The 19,337-nt window shown below is 40.9% G+C and overlaps 1 protein-coding gene across 2 annotated transcripts in view; it reads left to right on the forward strand.

Moving 5' to 3' along the window:
- Positions 1–19,337, forward strand: part of NR3C2 (nuclear receptor subfamily 3 group C member 2) — a 500,550-nt gene that overhangs the window by 426,061 nt on the left and 55,152 nt on the right. For both annotated transcript variants that reach the window (XM_063920576.1, XM_063920577.1), the window contains exons 5-6: positions 6,375–6,722; positions 17,387–17,531. In XM_063920576.1, the coding sequence (XP_063776646.1) occupies positions 6,375–6,722; positions 17,387–17,531 (493 nt within the window). The remainder of the gene's footprint in view (positions 1–6,374; positions 6,723–17,386; positions 17,532–19,337) is intronic.

Below are 19,337 nucleotides of genomic sequence, written 5' to 3' on the forward strand. Positions count from 1 at the left end.
CCTCTATGGGTGACGTGGACAAACTCAGAGAGGGGAATCACCTACCTCGCCGGTATACCGGCAGCGGTTTGGTGCCCCCGTCGGGATCCCGGCGGTGTTATGGTGACAGCTGGGATCACGACTAGCAGTTTGCTAACCTATTAAACTGTTCTATTTTTATAAACGTGTGTTGAAACTGACAGCCCTATTACCAGGACCGCCCATCCCTTTTCCAAGACATTTCTGATACTGTTTCTTTTGTGTGGGATCATGCTCTAGGTTAGCTATTTTAAACCTTGTTTAGTTCATATTGCGTGCTATAAACCATTCTGCATGATTCTGCCCAGGGCTTGTTCACATTTTTAAAAGTAATAAATTTGTCCCCATACAGTATGTCTGCGCTTTCTACATTTTGCAGCAAATTGGATTCCACTTTTTGATGCATTCACCAGATGTTTCTTTTATGATATACAGTGTCCGATAGCACTCATCTTTGTCTTCTAGCCACCAAACTGGGTCTGTGTGTTGTATTCTGACAAGTGTGTTTTCCTCCTGCTTTTCAAAACTTGATTGTGGGAGATGCTGTAGCGGAGGTATGAGAAGAAGAGGTAGGTAGTGCTGGAATATAACGTTTCTGCGGGTTGGACAGGGCTCATGCTGATTAATCACTCCCAGCATATTGACCACTTAGCGTGAATCTACATATAGAATATTCCTCCGGAAGTGCTGATTGTGGAACAGTCACAAGAAATTTATTATATTACTTTTTGACCAGTGAAAATTTAATTTGGCAAATATTCATCATTGTTTAGTTCTTGTAAAGTTTTCAAGAACACTCATTTGAATCTATTAGGATCACATTCTAAAAATGAAATGCAGACATAGCAGTTCACACAGGAAAAATGAAATATGCCACTAAGCTGTTATACATGATTGTCTATGATTGTCTACCAGGGAAACGCCTGTTATCATTTCTACCAAAATTGCAAATCAATTAAAGCAGCCCAGAGCACCCTGTAGCTCGTCTCATTGCAAGCGAATGACTTGTATATACACCATTGTGATGTATTTTCGATATAGACATTTATAAAAACATTCATTGTTGGGAAGCATTTCCCAATAGCAGTTAAAGGATATATAATTATAGGAGCCCTCCAGCAAAAATCCCTCTTTTAGCTCAGGTACAGTACATAACACTTCCAAATGAGGCAGCACTCACGCAATAAAACAAACAAGCAGCTTGGTGTAACCAGCGTTTCGATCTTTGTTCATAAAATGTTGTGAACGAACATTGAAACGTTGATTACACTGAGCTGCTTGTTTGTTTTATTTCATGGTGCGCCGCCTCATTTAAAAGTGTGGATATATATATAAGGGTTTGGTATGTGTGACCAACGATCAGGATACCGCTGGTCACAATACTGACAGCGGGATCCCGGCATTTACGTGCCCGGGGCGGGGAAGGTGAGCGGAACGAACTCCCTTGCGGGCTCGCTGTGTACTTGGTGGTGCGCTTGCCACAGGTTCTATTCTTACTCTATGGGTGTCGTGGACACCCACGAGTGGGAATTGTCCAGTTGGTCAGCATGCTGACCATCTGGATAGTCAGGGGGCGGGATGTAGCTGCCGGTATTGTGAACAGCGGTCTCTTGACCGCCAGTCACATAACTACATCCCATATATAAAATATATATTGTGATGACACGGCTTAATTAGCTAGGTAATTGGTACTGGCCAAGTTACTGGCTCACTTCTTCGCCCCTGAGAGGGATGTATTGGTACAGTGTCTAGGTGCTTAGTCAGAGTTCACACACAGCTTTCCAGAGAATACATTAATGATTGCTTTACTTTTACCATAACTGAAACAAAACAAAAACAATCTAGCAACCATTCAAGGTACTGGCTCACTTCTTCACCCCTGACTATCCTTGGGCATCGAGTCTGCAAATGAAAAGTCTCTCACACAGAGTCGCAAAGTCTCACAGTCTGCTTCCTGTAGAGTAACACAGGCTCCGGCCTGGCTTGGCTGGCTGCCACAGCTTCACAGTTTCAGTTCAGAGGTTTACAGAGCTTGGTAGCCCGCCCACCCTGCCACATGCATGTCTGGACAAGCAACCTGACCCTCAGTAGCCTCGGTGGCAAAGTAAGCTCTGACTGCAGTAGTCTTATAGACTGACTCTGCTCTGCAGCCTGACTGGCTTTCACAGCCCCACTCGGGCTGGACACACAAGCATCAGCCACCTCTGGCTGTAACAGTCTCTCCTAGACTGTTGCACTCTCCAGCTGCAACCATTAAGTGTGCTCGCACCTGCCTTTTCTTCCCTGTGTGTGTGGCTCCCTCCAGATCCCTCCTGCCCCAGACAGAATGCATCTCTCACCAATGCAATATATAGAATATAGAGGTGTGGGGGGGTTTTAATTTGGCTTGGCACTCGCACTCAATTTGTTGAGATGGTAGACTTTTTGAATAAGCTTGATAATCCTATACTTTACAAGCAACATTAACCAATCTGAGATGAATTTTCTTGATGTCACTATTTACCGTGAAGGAAGTCACCTTGGTATAACCCTATACAGAAAAGTACAGATATTAATGCACATCTATACTCCACGAGTCACAACCCGAGTATGCTCAAAGAAAGCCTTCTTATTTCGCAATTTCTACAGATCTTGAGGAACAGTTAACTTCAAAAGCTGAGCTCCAGATTCATGATATGACCGACCGCTTTCTACAAAGGGGTTACTCACCGAGTACTATACAAAGATTTCTTACCAAAGCACATGCCAAGTTTTCACAGGTGGTTGGTGTACAATGTATACTACCTGTTTGATCTTTACAAGTACATTTGATGCAGCTGCTCATCAGACACCCAAAACAGTGGTCAAGCATTGGCACCCCACCATCGTTGGATTTTATTAGTGAGTGCGAACACTCTTGATTATATATATATATATATATATATATATTTAATGTATTTTGTGATATTGGGGAATAAAATATATTTAATTCATTTCTTAAAAATATATATAATAGAGCAACTGTGGTCCAAATTCAGTTAGCCTTAAAAATGAGAATTTACAACAAACTGCAAAATGTGCCTATTCGATTGTCCGCAATAACGGGTTAGCAGTAATTTTACAGCAAATTTAAATTCACCACCTCTGAGCAGGTGATAAATTTGGGGAAAATACTTATTTTCAGTTAAAAATTTCAGGATTTGGGTCAGGACCTCTGGGCACCCTCTGAATGACTAATTAGGCACTAAGAAGGTTTTAGTTATTTTAAGTTGGCCAATCATGACATAATTTTTGGGGTGAAAGAGTGCAAAATGATGGAAATTGGGGTACAAGGTATGAAGCATAAGAATTTCTACATAACACATTCTGTTAACCACTTAATATTTTTTTTCCAGTACCTGTTCAGAAATTGGTGGTTTTTATTATTGAATTAGGTCAAGAACATTTATATTTAAATGTTATCCAAATTATTTTATATACACATATAAAAAAAAAAATAACATTTGTAAAATATTGGGGTGTTTTTTTTTTTCTCCCAAACATTTAAACGTCGCAACAATTACCATTAGAATATCAGGACCATCGTGACTTTGATTTCCCCAGTGGCTGCAGCCACCAGGTACACACTAGGGCAGGTATGTCCAAACTGCGGCCCTCCAGCTGTTGTGAAACTACATATCCCAGCATGCCCTGATACAGTTTTGCTGTCAGAGAACGCTAAAGCTGTGTCAGGGCATGCTGGGATGTGTAGTTTCACAACAGCTGGAGGGCCGCAGTTTGGACATGCATGCACTAGGGGGTCTGAGGTGGGTGGGGGGCTGAACTTACAGTTCCTGTGTGGCTTCTCCACTGTGCAGCTGCCGGGAGGAGGGCCCTACCGTGCTGACCAGTCAGCAGTGATCGGCAGCATGGCAGACACTCTGGGAGGGTGCAGGTATGCAGAAAGGTCGGGAGTTCCCTCCAATTGTCAGCTGCTAGAAGAATATCTTCCAGCAACTGGCCTCTCTGTGTTCCTGACTGGTTGCTTGTTTGCAGTCATGTGATTAAAAAGAGTAGGTCTATTATGGTGTTAAATCATGTAATACAGCACAGGAACAGTTGGTGTGCAAAGAAAAGATGGCTCCATTTGGCACGCCACAGATTTTATATATTCATTTTTTAAGATATATATGTTTATTAGCACTCACACATTCCGCAGCGCTTTACAGACATATTTGGCTAGTCAGTTCAGTACCTTACATCACACATACACACACACACACACACACACTATGGTTAGTTTTTGTCAGCAGCCGGTTAACCTACCAGTATTTTGTAGGATTATGGGGGGGAAACCGAGTACACTCATGCAAGCACGGGGACCCTACAAACTCTACACTGGACCTTGGTGGGAATCGAACCCAAGACCTCAGTGCTGCAAGGCGATAATGCTAACCAGTCCACCATCCATGCTGCACCATGTGCCTAGCATTCCATGCAACTACTCTTTAGAACTGAGTCTAAATCTGTATGAGAAAGCAAATGATGGAAGTGTGATAAGAGTAGGCTGCGCCATGCTTCACGTCAAAGATCTGTGTGTTTAATTGCCAACTTTTGATCAGTTCCTCCATGAAAATATACTAACGCTAGCTGCATATTACACTAAGCCACGCTGTATGCTGCTACAATGTGACATTTCCATTACTCCTCTTTTTGTAAAATATCCATTTTAGTGACAAAGATCCAGTAAAGACCTTTTAAAATGAACTCTCTCCAGTTTTACATATTTATTTGGTTGTATAGTTATTCTGGTAAAGTTGGTTTTGTTTATGCTTGTCTTGGTTGTGTCTTGGTTTGTTGCCATTGACCAACCTGTGCTTGGGACCTGACTGAGGAACCTATTGTTTCTTAAGTGGCTAGTCTGCAACACACTGTGCAATATTTTACAGTCTTGATTCCTTAAATCCGCTGCTTTAAATAAATATATAACTGGTGTTTTATATGCAATTTCATTGAAAGTAAGATTATTTATTAAATATCAAATTTTATTGTGTTTTAACAAATCTCGCATTATCTGTTATTTTTTATGTATTGTCCATAGTACTATCTAGGTGGTTTTAACTGTGTATTTTGAAGTTTAACCATGTTACAAGCTTTTTCTTATGTTTATAATGGGTGAGATGTACTAATACTTGGAAAGTGATCCGCTCCTAACTGCCACGATACAGGTTGTGGGGTCTATTTACTATCCCTTGGCGAGAGATAAAGTAGCAGCCGATCAGCTCCTAATTGCCATGTCACAGGCTGTGTTTGAATAATGACAGTTAAGGAGCTGGTTTTCTGGTACTTTATCTTTGTCCCCTTTCTCTCTCTCCGATGCTTAGTTAAATAGACCCCTGTGTTTGAAAAATGACAGTTAGGAGCTGATTGGTTGGTAGCTTACCTTACTCTACTTTATCACTCTCCTATGCTTATTACATCGGTTTCCGTAGTTTTAAATAGCTGAGGTTACAGTGCATCTTAGAGGACAACATAATACAGGTTGAGTATCCCTTATCCAAAATGCTTGGGACCAGAAGTATTTTGGATATCGGATTTTTCCGTATTTTGGAATAATTGCAAACCATATTGAGATATCATGGCGATGGGACCTAAGTCTAAGCACAGAATGCATTTATGATTCATATACACCTTATACACACAGCCTGAACGTCATTTTAGCCAATATTTTTAATAACTTTGTGCATTAAACAAAGTGTGTGTACATTCACACAATTCATTTATGCTTCATATACACTTTATAAACACAGCTTGAAGGTCATTTATTACAGTATTTTTAATAACTTTGTGTATTAAACAAAGTTTGTGTACATTGCGCCATCAGAAAACAAAGGTTTCACTATCTCACTCTCAGTCAAAAAATTCCGTATTTCAGAATATTCCGTATTTCGGAATATTTGGATATGGGATACTCAACCTGTATAAAATAAACCTATGTTTTGCATATGAAGCATGAAGGCAAAATGCACAGATTCCTGAAAAGGATTTTGATATTGGTCTAAAAACTGAAATAATAAAGTATTAAATGTTTGACATTTTCTTTTAAATATGATGTGACATCACTGGCATTGCACCTATGTACATAGCATATGTGATATCCTGCAAGCTACAAACCTGCCACATGTTTTCTCTGTTTAAGAGTGAAGTAAGATACACTTCACTGGCGTAACAGCTTTGTAATTACTGTGTCACAGATTTAGGTAAAGGTATGTAACAAATTGCCTAGACAATGCAAGAAACAAATAATGTCTATTTTCTTTTACGTCTACAAAGACTGGTCTGTTCATTGTGCTTCACATCTAATCACGTCTTAATTTTACCTTTTATTATCATTTCAGCTCGAAAGTCTAAAAAGTTAGGAAAGTTAAAAGGAGTTCATGAAGAACAGCAGCCGCCACCACATCAACAGCCCCCAACACAGAGTCTAAAGGAAGAAAATACATACAAATCCGCATCAAAAGAGACTTCTGTATCCACAAACACAACTATCGTTCCAATCATATCCGCTGTGTCTCCTGAACTTTCCCTGTCAGCAACTGTGATACTTGAAAACATTGAACCTGAAGTAGTGTACGCGGGGTATGACACCGCACAGCCAGATACAGCGGAACACCTCTTGTCCAGCCTCAACCGTTTGGCCGGAAAACAGATGATACAAGTGGTGAAATGGGCAAAAGTGATTCCAGGTACAAAATCCACTTTGTTGTGTTGTGATTTTACAGATAGATAGATAGATAGATAGATATAGATACCGCACACACCTTCAGCACAATATTTTGTGCAGGGTCCGTAATTTAATGTAGCAAAAGGTCCATCAAAAGTTTCCAAGGGTTCTTATGGTGGAAAGACCAGCACAACCAAGGATAGATTCATGAAAGTTTTATCTTTAAAAAGCGTAGTAACACCATCTCATGAAGCAGTAATAGAAATATACTTATCATATGATGACAGGCATAAGTAGCTTGGGCTATGGCAACCCCCACCCTGACAGCAGCCGTTTCGGTGCTGGCGCACCTTTCTCAAAGGGTCATCCAAACAGAATGCAACAAACAAGAGGTATATATGGGAACTTTTAATGGACTTTTTGCTAATATATATATATATATATATATATATATATATATATATATATAATTATTTTACTTGGAGCAAAGCTGATTTTTTGTTTTCCCTACATAGATGAATAATTGGTACCCTAATTTGTATTGTATCCTGATTATAGGAAAATATCCTGTAAAACATGTGAAAACAATGCATACAATTCTGAACACTCAAAGTTTTTTGTTACCGTAATCATGGCACATAGTAAGATTACTATATTACAGTGGCAGTACACAAGTAAAAATTCTATATTAAAATAAACCAGTGATTTTTTTTTTTTTTTTTAAATAGTGACTTGATAGAATAGATTTTCTATCAGCATTATTTTATAAATAAGATGTTACACAAAACAAAAATGTTAAGGTCTAATGATTTTGTCATTCAATGATATTACAGAAGAGCCTACGTTTTTTTATTATATCTTCACCTGTACATGTGGGGCTGTAACTGTATTTGCTTCTGTTACAAAACAGTGAAAGAGCTCTGGAAATAGCATCATACTCACCTCCATGTCTGCTTTTTGGAGATTCAACATCCAATATGGAAGAATACTAATTGTGTAACCAGTAATTTGACTCTTTGGTCTGAGAGTCCTGATGAAAGTATTGTGAATGTGACTGTGATTTTGGAATGTCTTAGTAGCTGTCCATTGCTGACTACATACAAAACATTGGGTGATCTCAAACACTTAAGGGGAGAGTCTATCAATGTCACTAAATCTGAGCCAAACTGAGAAGTGGTGTCTAGAACCAAGTGTGGTGATAATTGTGAATTGGTCATCTTCGCCCCCCGCTCACTGCTCTGTAATAGCTACGTTTGCAGCATTGCACTGTTATTTCAGGGCATCACGACTTCAGCCACAGCCACATATGATTTCATGGAGCAACCATACGCCTCTCTTGGAAAAGTCAGTAACTAATGCCTACACACAATATTAAACCTAAAAAGTTAAATGTGAATGTGTTGCAAGACGAGTTCCTGGGGTGCCCTCTAGTGCAGATAAAGTCTTAGTCTGCAGATATAATGATACTTATAATGTACACACAAAGTCTAAAAATGTCCATGTAGATCTCAATGCATACCTCCCTACTGTCACAATTTAGCAGAGATTGCCACAATTTGAAGTCACGCCTGCCAATAGTGCGGAGCTACAGTATGTACTGACTACAGGGAGGTGTGTCCTAATCAGCATGGTGAGCAGATACTGGTGTATGAGGCAATATAGGGTTTGTACTTTTTTAGTGGCTAAGGCACCCTTATGCTTCAGAAGTACTACGTACATTGTCATGGAGTGACCCATGCCCAGAGCGGGGTATGGCCAAGCCATTTTTTCATCTGGGACATTGTTGGGAGGTATCATTAAGTAACTTAATAATCAGAGAGATAAAGAGTCGCAGGTTAGCCGGCAGTGTTTGCAGGGTCTGCCCAATGCAAAGCATGGGAAATCCTATTTCACAAGGATCACGGTGCTCATTTACTGCTGCAATCCTTCTAAATCATGGCAGTAAGTGGCAATCATTCACTGGTGGTGATAGAAATCAAGGCTTTGACATGTCTTAGTAAGTAGCCCTTTTATATATATATATATATATATATATATATATATATATATATATATATATATAATACAGCTCCGTACAAACCGAGAAAGTACTATATAGTAAGCTAGTGTATAAGGCAGCAGTTCAATAAATATATAGAATATTTTATAGTTTAAGGGGATTTAACAAATAAAATAAGTCTTTCACCCGTTTTTGTTTCTTGTTTTTCTCTCTTTAATAGAGAAAGTTTTGTTCCATGACAAATGCCTCTCTGCAATCAGAGACCCTCGCAGAGAAGAACTGTATAAATGTGCTGGAGTCATGTCTATATAACACATTTAGCAGCAGTCAGGTTGGGGAGGCATTAAATAAACATTCATTTTCTGCTCCCAGAGCCACAGGAGCAATTGCAACTTTACTGTTTAGGATTGCTGAGTATTGCTTTGTTTTTCCTGTATGTGGTATCATGTTAGCAAAATGCTGCCAATCCAGCAGGCACTTTTTCATCCTTTTCAAGTAAATCTCATACATGGTTTTTTCATACCCAGTTGGCTTCCAAGCACTTGATTTCTAAAGTTGGTTATTAGGGAAAAACTGTAAGTCAGTTGCAAACAAAACTACTTGCACATTGTGTATCAAAGGTGTCAGATTAAACATATTGTATGTATCAATATGAGAACATCAAGTATATTGTATAGGGTGATTTTGCATGTCTATAATGTATGTAATTAGACTTTCATGAGCGTTATAAAAACAGCTTCCGAGTGCGTCATGTGACACAGAAGAACAAGACTTTTCTCTCCTCGCAGGCTGTTTTATTTATGGTATAATTTTTTTTCTTTATATATGCTATATTTTCAACAAGCAGAACCAGCACACCATGCTAACTTTCCAGTAAAGTGCATTTATTTAAACAATACTAATCCAGCTATAAAAAAAAAATCCATATTCTCACAGAATATACAGGTACATATCGGAACATAAGTGACATATCAACAGTGACCTTACAGCCACAAGTCTGTAAGCCTTTGGAAAAAGTGGAAGACACCAAAATGGTGCTTGGGCCACTGTTGATATGTCACTGATGAAGATTGCTGGATGACTTTTCTTTATGTGAATCCTATGATTATGCACCCAAATTAAACAGATTATTTTGCAGACATTTATACTGTATGTAGTGCATTATCATATAAAATATATTTACAAGCAGATAAAATTTACTGATCTATGTTTACTATAAAGAAGATCAACATCGGCGTATCAGACAGTCAGATCATCTGTGTGTACAGGCCACCTTCCACGCGCTTCGCCATCCAGACTTCGTCAAAGGGCTGGCCTAGCACTGTGGCTAGAAAGCCCTATTTTAAATTCAAGACAATCAATGCAATATAATTGTGTCCTATGTACAGCTGAAACATTGCCCTTCTAATTATTCAAGACACACTCTGGGGGGAATTCATTTAACCGTGATAATGCAGTAATTTACTGCTCTGTCTTTTTGAGGACAGCGCCAAAAAATTACAGTGAAAAGAGGCTTATCTCGGGTTTGCAAGCTCCCGCTATTCACCCTATTCAAATGCAAATTTGTGAAAACGGGATACTTGCGAAATTCTTTCCTTCAGAACCAGAGAAAAGTGTAAGAGAAAAAGGGGAAATCTGCCTGTACCCCAAAATTTATTCTCTACAACTTTTTTTTTTTTAATATTTCTATTATGCTTTAGGGGTATATGCAATTGCGGTCGAATTCCCGAAAATATCGAAAAACGGGACATTTTCGCCAAAAAAAAAAAATCGACAATGCAATTCAGTACTTTTCGTCAAAAAAACGGACTTTCCAAATTCGACTTTTTGAAATTCGACATTTGTCAAATTCGACATTTCTGCAATGGTACAAATGCGGCAATTCGACAAAAGTATATTCAATTGAAGTTTGGAAATTCGACAACAGTGCTTTTAGACAGTAAATTCGTCATTTTCAATCCGCCACACTTTGGTGGCGGAATCTAATAAAAAAATTTAAAAACCTGTTTTTTTTTGGTGTGTTTTTTATTGGTAATAACATATCTATTTATATTAGAAGGGATTAGGTACTTGGTTTGTCTATTTTGGAGGCACAAGTATTATTTATATATTTTTTTAAATATTATTATTTTTATTTATTTTTTAAATGGAATGGTAAAAATCAGAAAAAAAAATGCGTGGGGTCCCCCCTCCTAAGCATAACCAGCCTCGGGCTCTTCGAGCCGGTCCTGGTTCTAAAAATCCGGGGGAAAAACTGACAGGTGATCCCCCGTATTTTTAAAACCGGCACCGGGCTCTGGTGCTGGTGCAAAAAATACAGGGGACAAAAAGCGTAGGGGTCCCCCGTATTTTTTACACCAGCATCGGGCTCCACTAGCTGGACAGATAATGCCACAGCCGGGGGTCACTTTTATACAGCGCCCTGCGGCCGTGGCATTAAATATCCAACTAGTCACCCCTGGCCGGGGTACCCTGGGGGAGTGGGGACCCCTTCAATCAAGGGGTCCCCCCCCCAGCCACCGAAGGGCCAGGGGTGAAGCCCGAGGCTGCCCCCCCCCCCCCCCCATCCAAGAGCTGCGGATGGGGGGCTGATAGCCTTGAGAAAATTGAAAGAATATTGTTTTTTCCAGTAGTACTACAAGTCCCAGCAAGCCTCCCCCGCAAGCTGGTACTTAGAGAACCACAAGTACCAGCATGCGGGAGAAAACCGGGCCCGCTGGTACCTGTAGTTCTATTGGAAAAAAATACCCAAATAAACAGGACACGCACACCGTGAGAGTAAAACTTTATTTCACACATGTCTACACACACACATACTTACCTATGTTCACACGCCGACCTCTGTCCACTTGTCCAAGTAGAATCCACGTGTACCTGAAAATAAAATTATACTCACCTGATCCAGTGTCCTGTGGTCTTTTATTATAATCCACGTACTTGGCAAAAAAAAAAAAACGAACACCCGGACCAGGCGGACTGAAAGGGGTCCCATGTTTACACATGGGACCCCTTTCCCCGAATACAGAGACCCCCCCCCGTGACTCCTGTCACAGAAAGGTCTCTTCAGCCAATCAGGAAGCGCCACTTCGTGGCACTCTCCTGATTGGCTGTATGCGCATCTGAACTCAAGACAGCGCATCGCACAGCTTCCTCCATTAGTTTCAATGGTGGGAACTTTGCGGTCAGCGGTGGGGTTACCCGCGGTCAGCGGCTGACCCGCGGGTGACCTCACCGCTGACCGCAAAGTTCCCACCATTGAAAGTAATGGAGGGAGCTGTGCAATGCGCGTCTGAGCTTAGACGCGCAGAGCCAATCAGGTGAGTGCCACGAAGTGGCGCTTCCTGATTGGCTGAAGGGACCTTTCTGTGACAGGAGTCACGAGGGGGTCTCTGTATTCGAGGAAAGGGGTCCCATGTGTAAACATGGTACCCCTTTCAGTCCTCCTGGTCCGGGTGTTCGTTTTTTTTTTTGCCAAGTACGTGGATTATAATCTGGACACTGGATCAGATGAGTATAATTTTATTCACAGGTACCCCGGATTCTTCAGTGACGAGGGGGGCGTGGCAGTTGGCGGGTCAACATAGGTAAGTATGTGTGTGTCGGCAGGTGTGAAATAAAGTTGTACTTTCACGGTGTGTCTCCTGTTTTTATTTGGGTATTTTTTTTTCAGTAGAACTACAGGTACCAGCGGGCCCGTTTTTCTCCCGCATGCTGGTACTTGTGGTTCTCCAAGTACCAGCTTGCGGGGGAGGCTTGCTGGGACTTGTAGTACTACTGGAAAAAACAATATTCTTTCATTTTTCTCAAGGCTATCAGCCCCCCATCCGCAGCCCTTGGATGGGGGGGACAGCCTCGGGCTTCACCCCTGGCCCTTGGGTGGCTGGGGGGGGGACCCCTTGATTGAAGGGGTCCCCACTCCCCCAGGGTACCCCGGCCAGGGGTGACTAGTTGGATATTTAATGCCACGGCCGCAGGGCGCTGTATAAAAGGGACCCCCGGCTGTGGCATTATCTGTCCAGCTAGTGGAGCCCGATGCTGGTGTAAAAAATACGGGGGACCCCTACTCTTTTTGTCCCCCGTATTTTTTGCACCAGCACCAGGCGCAGAGCCCGGTGCTGGTTTTAAAAATACGGGGGATCCCCTGTCAGTTTTTCCCCCGGATTTTTAGAACCAGGACCGGCTCGAAGAGCCAGAGGCTGGTTATGCTTTGGAGGGGGGACCCCACGCAATTTTTTTCCCGGGTTTTTTCACGGTTTTTCCAGTTTTTTAAAAATCGGATCAAAATCCGTCAAATCGGCCGTTTTTCAACAGCGGGACTGTCGAATCCGTTTTTTATTGAATATGTTGAATTTCGGCACCCACTTGCCGGAATTCGACGGTCGAATTGTGTCGAATTTAAAAACGGGCGAAAAATTGCCGCGATTCGCCGGCAATTGCATATACCCCTTAGTATCTTAAGTTTCAAAGCTCTTCGTTTTCCCCACATATTTCTTTGCCCAACCACATTGTAACAAATGTATAATGAGTGTGGTATTACAGATAATATACCCTTTAAGTTTACTGCACTATATTCTCTTTCACTAGTACAGTACATCTACTTAAAAGTTTTTTGGGGGGTTTTCAAACTATAATTACCCACTTTACAGCCACTAAGTATAAAATCAGAAAAGTATTCTGTGATTTTGTTATCAATGGTAATAGACTGGGAGACTTGGAGGGTTCTTCTTGCTCTTCTGAATACTAGGTCAGGTACTCTGTCTGGCATCAAAGGTACCAACACAGGGCTCAATTTACATTTTTCATATTTCCTCACCAGAGTTGCTTTACTGAGTAACAAAGGACACATTATTTTTCCACCGACTTTCATAATATTTAGGACTTTATTCAGCATCCGTAGCAGATTCTGCTAAATAGCTTAAATCTGCTACTGAAAAAAATCTTATGCTGCGGGCCACCCAGCACAAGGCAAGGCTGCTGAGCATGAGAAGACACACCCTGCACCGCCTCCATATTTTCCTTCGCAGTGGCCTCATGTGATGTCTCCCCCATAACGCCACGTCGCTGCCCCCCATCCGATGTTCACAGCTGTCAAATATAGTGTGATCACATCGTAAAAGTTCATGCACGCGCTGAATGGTGGCTGTGCATGCGCAAATATCTGATAACCGCCCGTTTGTGATTTTTGGACATTTGCAATCCAACCTTAATGAGGGCCTTAATTAGTTTGATCCCTCTTTGATCACTTTTTGGTATTCAATAAGCTCCTACTCTTATTTCTAGCTTTGCTGAATGAGTTAGGGATAACGAATTACCCTTTTCAAGAAATGTTGAGATATATATTCTAGATTTCTCTGCAAATTTCTCTAAAGAGGGGACATTTGGGTCTAAATCTCACTGGTTGGAAATATGACAAATGTTTCCATTTACTTTTGGTGGCAGCTTGAATACCTAAAATAGCTGTTGTTGCCCACTTGCTTAAAATGCATATAAGTCACAATCTCTCTAAAAAAGGGTTTTCAAAGGAAGGTCTAAAAATGTATCTTAGAAGTTGGAGGGGAGCTACAAAATAAATTAATTTACATTCAGATATTGAAGGAAATTAGAAAAGTACTTCTGGGACCCACACTATACAATTAAAATATCGAAATACTGCTTAAATATTATAATACACTTAAAAAAAGGGATTATTGTGGTTAATGTACTTATTCTCTCATATACTGTTTCACAGAATTGGACTCCAGAATTGGCCCCATCACCGTTCCGCAAATCTGAAGGAAGAATTCTTAAAAACATAAAATAACTGTTCTTTATCACAAAAATATTATTAGTCATGTAAAAACTCTATTCTCTGTGAGTTAATAACTGGATCACCCTGTAATACTTATCTAATGCTCTCCAAGCCTTTTTCATAAGGGATCAAAGTTAAATGGATTGTACATCAATGGTCCCCCACTTTATAATGACTATCCCATTGAAAGTGTCAAATATCTGTAGTATACAATATGTGTTGAGTCTTTTACGTATGATTCCAATCTGTATACATATTTTTTTCAAAAAATTATCAATGTTTTCTGAAACCCTTTAAGTGAAAGATCCCTGATACAATCGGGTGACCAGGGGGGTCTTCTCACTGTTATGTGTCTTCGGCAGATGGTCTGGTGTTTCCATCCTTGGGTTCTCATTTTACATATATTTTTACTCTTCCAAATGTACTGTAATACTCCTGTAAGTGTACCCTTTTCTAATAAATCCTTCAACTCCTTTATAAGATTTTTTGTTGGATCATGAATCCACCTAATATAAGATTTAGTATCGGATAATGAGCTACAAAATTCTTCTATGTTCTTATGTACTTGGATTTATCCAAAACCCTAGCTCGCCACCTTTGTCTGCACCAAGCAGTATATTTACTTAAAGTCGAATTTCACATTTTTTTTTTTTTTTTATTACTGTTTGTTCGATTTAAATTGAAGTATATTAATGTGTTTCCAGGGCTAAAACATACATTTTAAGATTTAAAAATTATTTGTTAATAAATGTATGTTTTAGCCCCTGAAACACAACATCAGTTAAGATCTTGAAAACTTACCTTCAGCAAATATACCCACAATTCTTTGTTTCTTATCAAATACTTAAGAGCTTGGGGGCAGATGTATTAAGCCTGGAGACGGCATAAGGAAGTGATAAACCAGTGATAAGTGCAAGGTGATAAATGCACCAGCCCATCAGCTCCTAACTGTTAATTTACATATTGGAGCTGATTGGCTTGTGCATTTATCACCTTGCACTTATCACTAGTTTATCACTTCCTTATGCCTTCTCCAGGTTAATACATCTGCCCCTTGGTTCTCAGAAATCCCTAGCACACACGGGTAATCTGACATGAAAGGATCTTTGGTTTCCTGGCCAGTGGCATAAGTTCGCCCCAGTCGCCCGGAGGCATGATACATGTTGGTCCCCCCCAATACACACACACACACACACACACCATATGTAGCTATCCGGCACTCAATGTAAACAGTAGGAGCGTGCTCAGGTGCCTTTTCCAATAGTAATATAGACACAAAAGCAAAGTGGACGCACTCCAAGTCAGTCATCACAATAAAACAGACAGCAGCATACCTTTTATAGTACACCTACAGTGCTCCCTCACACGCCAGCGGATCTCGATGGAGATGCTGTGGCGCAACGCCTCTTTCACTAAAACACACACACACTTCTCTTTCACTTAAACACACATGCCTCTTTCACTTAAATACACAAATGTCTCTTTCACTTAAACACACGCATACACACATGCCTCTCACTTACACACACACACACACACACACACACCTACACACACATGCCTCTCACTTTTACACACACACGCCTCTCACTCACACATATACTGTAGATGCCTCTCACTTAAACACACACATATACCTCTCACTTACACACGTTTCTCACTTACACACACATGCTTCTCACAAACGCCTCTCATTTTTACACACTCACATGCCTCTCACACACACATACCTCTCACTTACACACACATATATGCTTCTCACACACGCCTCTCACTTACACATACACACACACCCCTCTCACTTTTGCACACACGCCTCTCACTTTTACACCCACATATACCTCTAACTTACACACACATGCCTCTCACACACACACACACAAACACACACATACATGACTCTCAATTACACACACACCTCTCACTTACACACGCCTCTCACTTACACATACACACACGCCTCTCACTTTTTTCACACACACACAGGCCTCTCACATATACACACACTTGCCTTTCACGCACATGCACACATACACCACTCTCCTTAAAAAAAAAAAAAAAAACAGAGAGACACATACACCTTACTTAAAAACACAAAACACAGTGATGCCAACATTTATTAAAAACCTCCCAGCACCCCCAACTACACCCCACACACAGTGCAGCTTCAGGCAGGTGCTCCCAGTGCGTACCTGTGGCTATCATTAGCCCGATGGAGGAACAGAGAGCTTCACTTGGCCAGCTCCACTGGAAGGGCCTGAGAGGAGCTGCGCTCTGGAGCTCCCCCTAGCTGCAGCACGTGCCAGCTCTGTATATACGAGGAGGCAGCTTTCCGTGTCACTGACACAGCTCCTCCGTCTGAAAGAATGATGTTAAAAAAAGTAACAGCAAGCGATCGTCAGGCATCGGGAGACATTGGAGGAGATGTGCCCCCTCGAGGTCAGGAGCCCGGCAGCAGCCGACTCCACTGCCTCCCACAGTTCCGCCACTGTTCCTGGCAACATCTGAGCGGGACTATCCACATACTACTTGAAACACTGATGTTGATCTTTTCTGTTACACGCATACTGTATATCAGGTGGCTTATCTGCTTGCCAATACATTTTTGTTGGATAATTCAGCCCCTTGCATTCTTTTAAATTCTAGATACTTGTTCAGCCCAACGAGTGACTTCGGGTGAAGGGAAAGACCCATACCTAAAGTTAAAGGTTTTAGTGCTTATGGAATAAACGAGTTCAGAGAGTGTCATAGGCAAGCATTTAAGCTGGGACTTTTGGTTCCACTGTATAATGTGGAGTGATCTATAGAGGAAGTGGTAAAAGGGCACCAACAACTGGTTTCCTCTCTATATAAATTGTTGAGTTTTACTGTTCAGTGTTAATATTTGTTTTCATTTCAGGATTTAGGAACTTGCCTCTTGAGGACCAAATTACTTTAATTCAGTACTCCTGGATGTGCCTGTCATCATTTGCTTTGAGCTGGAGATCCTATAAGCATGCAAACAGCCAATACCTGTATTTTGCTCCAGACCTGGTATTTAATGAGTAAGTATTAGACAAAAATACATTCTAATGTTTCACTTAGTCTCCAATTACATTTGTTGCCTATGTGTGGCAGCAGTCATATCTAAAAAGGACATGGTTCTGCAGATCAGTAATTCTGTATTTCTCCTTTTTGTTTTGTTTTTTTAACGTTTATTATTGAGTTTTCATGTATACTGTTTTTAAAATACACATAAGCTCAGTAAGTAGTTACACCTTCAATATGTTAAACAGTTAATTAACCATAATAAAGATAAAGGAAGAATGAGGGGTGTAAATGATGCTTTAATGTGTCACTTTTGGAAGATGCAGAATGAAAAGAGAGAAAGTAAGTGGAGGATAGATTTGATAATGTTTTTTTTTGTCATCCGGTAGACTGGGCAAAGCATATAGTGGTCTTAATTTTGACATTGTTGGACAGAGGCATTGCAGGGCAATTGCCTGTATTTTAACCTCTTCAGTGGTATGCCCGGAAATCTTCCGGAAACCCCGGAAGATTTCCGGGCATGCTACTGACTGATTCCTCGGGGACAGCCGGGCTGTGTGACGGCGCCCAGGAATCAGCATAAGCTATTATGAGTTAAGCCCCCCCTGGACTCCTATTGGCCGGGGGGGTGCACAACAGTGAAATGGCCTATGCTGATTCCCGGGCACCGATATGCGGCCGGGAATCAGTGCTGACGCATGCGATCCTCGCCTGCAACCCCCCCCCCTTGCACTTTAACCCCTGCACCTCCATGTATTTAGAAACACCATGGGAGGTGTGTATTTTATTAATATAGTGGGGGTTTATGTGGATAATTGTTTATGATGCTGCGATGCCCGCAGGTGTTCCCCCGCGGGCGATAGCCCTCCTGCACTTTAACCCCTGCACTACCTGATTTTAAAAACACACCATGGGAGGTGTGTATTTTTTAATAAAGCCCACCACTGAAGGGGTTAATTCTGGGACAGATGGCATCAAGGGTGCAGCGTTACATGACAAAATGAGAACTCATTAGGGAAAACCAAACTTAATGGAAAGTTGTAAGGTGCATTTTTATACTTCTACCACTTCAACATTTGTAGTAACTCTGATGTCCTAAGTAAATTCTCTATGCTCTGTTGCATGTTCAGTATTCTCGCTACACATGAGCACTTCATGGCCGGCCCAGCTTTTGGGAATGTCAGTGTGCACTGCATTACAGTGTTTTTTAGTAACTTTCTTCTGAAATGTATCCTACATGGGGGATATGTTTGACACACGCAACAATTGCTGTGTATTGCTTGTCATTCAAGGTAAAAGGTGAGACTTTAAGTAGGCAAACCCATTTGCTCCTAGCAAATGACCCAATAATCTTCTTAAGTATAAGCTATTAGATTGCATTGACGTTATAGAAAACAGAAAGGGATTCCTAAATAGCGAAGATAGAATAAAAACATTTTGCAGTTTTTAATAATGAATAATTGTTCCAACAAGAGGGTTTTCTTTATACTGTACCCCCTACCGCTGCTGCTTCCTGCTGCAGTTGATATACTGTAAGCGTTTAGAAGCCCCTGTTAGTATGAGGATGATGGGTAAGGGAATCGGCAATATTTAACATGTTTAAAAATTATGATTCCCTGATCCCGACCTAAACTGGTCGGGATCCGCAAAATGGGGATTTTTAACATGTTTAATTTCCCTGATTCTCCCACGGATCAACAATCATCACTGCAGCCTAGAGATAGAAATGGCAAGAATAGTCCTGATGTTACCTGATGGTACTCAGGAAGAAAAACGGTTATAGAGACCAATTACAACTTGTTCTGTTAAATTGGGTCATCAGG

Source organism: Pseudophryne corroboree, chromosome 1, assembly GCF_028390025.1.
Source record: "Pseudophryne corroboree isolate aPseCor3 chromosome 1, aPseCor3.hap2, whole genome shotgun sequence".
Lineage (NCBI taxonomy): Eukaryota > Metazoa > Chordata > Amphibia > Anura > Myobatrachidae > Pseudophryne > Pseudophryne corroboree.